Genomic DNA, 4,190 nt, shown 5'->3' on the forward strand with positions numbered 1-4,190 from the left:
GCTTCCTTCCATCCATCTCTTTCTTTCCTCTCCCCCCCCCCTCTCTCTCTCCGGGTTTTTCAAGACAGTGCCGCTCTGCTGCTCTACATCACAGCTACTGTTTCCCACTCTCCTCTCTTCCACTCAGCTTCGCTCCTCATCTCTTCTCTCTGCTCCTCTCCACTCATTCAGACCGCATGCTCCCAGTCATCTCTGGCACTGTTGGGTCTGTGTGGCCAGTGGAAGTGGACCCGGACACCCTGAAGGTGTTTTCCCGATCTGGTGGATCTGTGGGGAGGGGAGGGAGGGCAGGGAGGGGGTGCAGGTGAAGAGCTCTGTGTCGGGGGAAACAGGTTGCGTGGCTTTGCGGCAGGGGCTGAGGAGGGTCATGCTTCATGAGTTAAGTGGATTTCGGACAGAGACCCCTCGCGCATCGCCGCCCCAATGTGGGGCCCTTTTCCGGATGGCGGGAACGTCCGGCCAGGAGCGATGAACCAGCTGGATGCTCCTCGGCCACTCAACTGGACCATACGGAAACTGTGCCATGCAGCCTTCCTTCCGTCTGTGCGCCTGCTTAAGGTACCCGTGGGATGGGCAGATACAGGGGGAGGAAAGAGACAGTGAGGTCTTTTGAAAAGAAAAATGTTTAGGAAATATTTGTTTTGGCTTGCACTGATTGAGTTAGTTGCTAAAAATCAGAAAAATAGACTAGACATAAGAAGAAAGGTCTTTTTAACGCTGATTTTCAGGGTAACTGATACATAAACCCTCATCATATGAGTACAATGACCTATGGGATTGATTCTCTCTAAAGCATTTTCATCCGCTCGGAAATTCAGTGCTTCTTAAGAGCTTTTTCTTGCAGTGCGCTGAAGCAGCTAACTTCTCCGTCTTATTAGATAATGACAGGTACTCTGCTCATGTGGAAGTGTATTGTCAGAGTTTGCAGTGTTGAGGTCTTGTAGCTAAATTAAAAATTGCATTGCATGGTGTGCAATAAGTGCTGTCAGCCTCTCAAGAGTAATGCTTTATTGCTTACCCACAAATCACTTACAACTTGTACATCCTTTACATTGCAAGTGTAGCATTTCACATGAATCAGAAACTTTGTTTCTGAAGCCATTGTATGCAGAAAAAGATTACATTTGTTGTGATATTTTGCACAGAGGTGTTAGCAAATAGGTAGTAATAAAGCTTTACTGCACACTTGGGACCATGATAGTTGCTTTATGAGAAGGAAAGCTCCAGAGAGATCTCTGCTGGCAGTATAGTAGTAATGTATCCCAGTTTGTAATGCAATTTCTTCTTGTATTATAGTCAGTGATGTTCTATTATCAATTTTCTGCTTGTGTTATAGTAATAGTACAGTGTGGATCGGTCACAGACAGTGCTTACATTCGTTTAGCACTCCCAGGAGTGAAATCCTTCCCAGGTCATGACTCACAGTGTTATGAGTGTATCATTATGTTCTTGGTTCAGTGTTTCGGCTCTGGAGGTGTACTATTACAGAGAGCTGTTACAGAGTGTCGTGAGCTGCTTTTCGCACTGGCTGTGAAATGCAGAGAACGATCTTATTCACACTTCCAGACAAAAGAAATGACTAGGGAGTCACTGGCTCCTTAAATGAAACATTAAGGAGCCAAATTACTTTCAGATTTAGAAATGCAGTGGTTCTCATAATAAAGATGGTTGTTCTGAAATGCTTTAGTTCACAGAGTGAGTTTCTTACTTCAGTTACAGTCACTGCTTTGTGCTGTGATGAAGGCTTGTTTTAGTAGGTAGACTATGATAATTTAGGTTTTATAGACTACTAGGGTGTTTTCTATTTGTATGTAGTAAAAATGTGGGCGAATTTAATGGCATCACTCTAATGACCCTTTTTTGTGTGTGTGTCTTATAAAATAAATAAATAAATAAAAGTAAAAGTGTGAGTTCCTGTGTAGGTTTGCCCACACAGTCTAAAGTTCCAGTCTCAATTGGGCCTCATATATATATATACATTTATAATTACACTGTTGACCCATCCCTTACACCTTAACCCACCCATAAACCTACCCATACCACCAAACCAGTCCCTAACCTTACCCATATCCCACCTCAATAGCAGCAAAAGTGTTATGCAATACAAAATGAACACAATAAGTACATTGTACTTATTTTTTTTTATGTATGTACATAGTAGTTAAGGCCACTTAATATAAAGTGGGACCTCTGATTCATTCATTAAAAAATAACCTCTTCATTCAAAAGAACCATAGCGGGCGGTGTCTTAATGCAAATATTATACTGTTGCAGGCTGTTTGGAATTTGTTTCTACTCCTGAGTGATGTGAGTATATCTGTAATTTGTTCATGAATCAGACATAACAACTTGTCCTGTGTTCATTTTTGCAGGAAACACTCACATTCTGATATGTGACACAACCGCACATGCAATTGAAATGTCCAGTCCAATTGTATTGTATGGATTAAAAATAAATAATTGTTGCGTATTTTTTATTACTGTTTAAGTTGCGTTTGGATCTTTGCTGTTTTTATAGCTGTAAGTGTATTTTGTAGTAAACATAGTCTCTTTGCTTGTGAATTTAAATCGTAAGAGTTTGAGCTGTGCTTGTGTTTTGCATAATACATTCTATTGTTGAGTTACATAACAATGGTGGGCGGAAATTTAGATTGATTATGGTTTACCAGTGCAGCATATTTGACCTATAAGTTGACTTTAAGGTGAATGTTTCTGATTAGGGTTAGAGAGCAGATGGAGTTTCAGCTGCAGGTGTTCTGTGTAGGTGCCTGACCAGGGGAGTTGAAGATTACAGGTTGGAAAGACTGATGCCCTACATATGAGATTATCTCAGAGATGAGTAAACAGCTGTGTGTTTGTCCAGCTCTGCTGAGGTGTAGTTTGTCAACAGAGCACCAAGGAGGTGGTTGGGTATTTCACTATTTGTGCATGTAATCCTATTCTTGTGAATATGTGTGTGTGCGCGTGAGGTCCAACAGCATAGCAAACCGCCAACCTTCCAGATATAATGAAAATACCTCAGAACAAATGAAGGTTTGTGACTGATGTGGCTGTATCTGTCATCGCACTGGAGCTAATCTAATTTGCTGATGCCTTCGTCGGTTACCAGGGAACACTGGTAATGAATCAGATGCTTTGGCAGGTTGTACTAATTTCACATGGTTTGTATTCCCAAGTGTCTATAGAAGTGGATATGTACAAATAGTCTCCCTTTGTAGAGTTAAATTCTATTTTTTTACTCTCACTCATGGCAGTCCAAATCTATGTGCTGTTATTTTTTTCATGTAACACAATAGAGGGATTTTTTAGTGTGTTCATGCTTTTCTATACATTGACAGTTTTTAGTGTTGTCAAGCTCCAAAAAATGTCAGAATTATTAGTGCATATAACTATATAACAAGTTTTCAGATGCCATACAATAGCTTTGTGTGAAGAACAGATGAATTGTAGCGTTATTTAATAGAAAATATTGTCCTTCACTGCAGTTTTCCAGTTTCATTTTCCAGCTTACATAATGTGTTCTTATGCAACACATTCAAAAACCAGTGTCAATGATGTCAGACCTGTCACAGTGTGGCATCATTTTTAACCCAAACAAGACCAGCAATGAGGTTTTATCATATAGCTTCGGCAGACTTGGAATACAACACATAATACTATATATAGTGTTTCTATGGTTTATGCTGTAGAAAAGTGTATTCAGCATACATTCTCATTTTTAGGTGAACTATTCTTGGTTGTGTGTAGGACTCTTTAAATTATAGGGAGAAAAAGAGTATCTATGATGTATCTTATTTGCTGGTTTTGCAAATAGCAGCAATGTGCTGGATTTTTTTCCTCTGAGCATATGATATTGGACATTATCCAAACAGTAAAGTTGTTTGCTGATGTGTCTATTGAGATGCAAATGAATGTAGCGATGTAACACTTCCTCCCCAAACATGCATTTCTGTGTGTCTGCAGGTGTCTGTGTTCTCAGCAGGTGAAAGAGACAGTGATCTATGAGCTGTAGAGCAAGGAGAGAAATTTGATAATATTTTGTGTGTGTGCACACTGTAAAAAATAAGTGTAATTTTAACTGTAACATTTTGTAAAAACACTACGGAAAAAAACTGTTAATAGGTTAACAGTAAGTTCCCGTACTATATACAGGGAAAAACTGTAAAATATCTAACCAGACATTTCATGTA

At 39.8% G+C, this 4,190-nt stretch overlaps 1 protein-coding gene across 1 annotated transcript in view; it reads left to right on the top strand.

The window, feature by feature from the left end:
* The first annotated feature begins 132 nt into the window (after positions 1-132).
* Positions 133-4,190, top strand: part of LOC107673407 (transient receptor potential cation channel subfamily M member 3-like) — a 104,892-nt gene continuing 100,834 nt past the window's right edge. The window contains exon 1 of the mRNA XM_016466987.1: positions 133-558. Within this exon, the coding sequence (XP_016322473.1) occupies positions 424-558 (135 nt within the window). The 5' untranslated portion in view covers positions 133-423. The remainder of the gene's footprint in view (positions 559-4,190) is intronic.

This window comes from Sinocyclocheilus anshuiensis, unplaced genomic scaffold (assembly GCF_001515605.1).
Source record: "Sinocyclocheilus anshuiensis isolate Anshui unplaced genomic scaffold, SAMN03320099.WGS_v1.1 scaffold508, whole genome shotgun sequence".
In the NCBI taxonomy this organism is placed as follows: Eukaryota; Metazoa; Chordata; class Actinopteri; order Cypriniformes; family Cyprinidae; genus Sinocyclocheilus; species Sinocyclocheilus anshuiensis.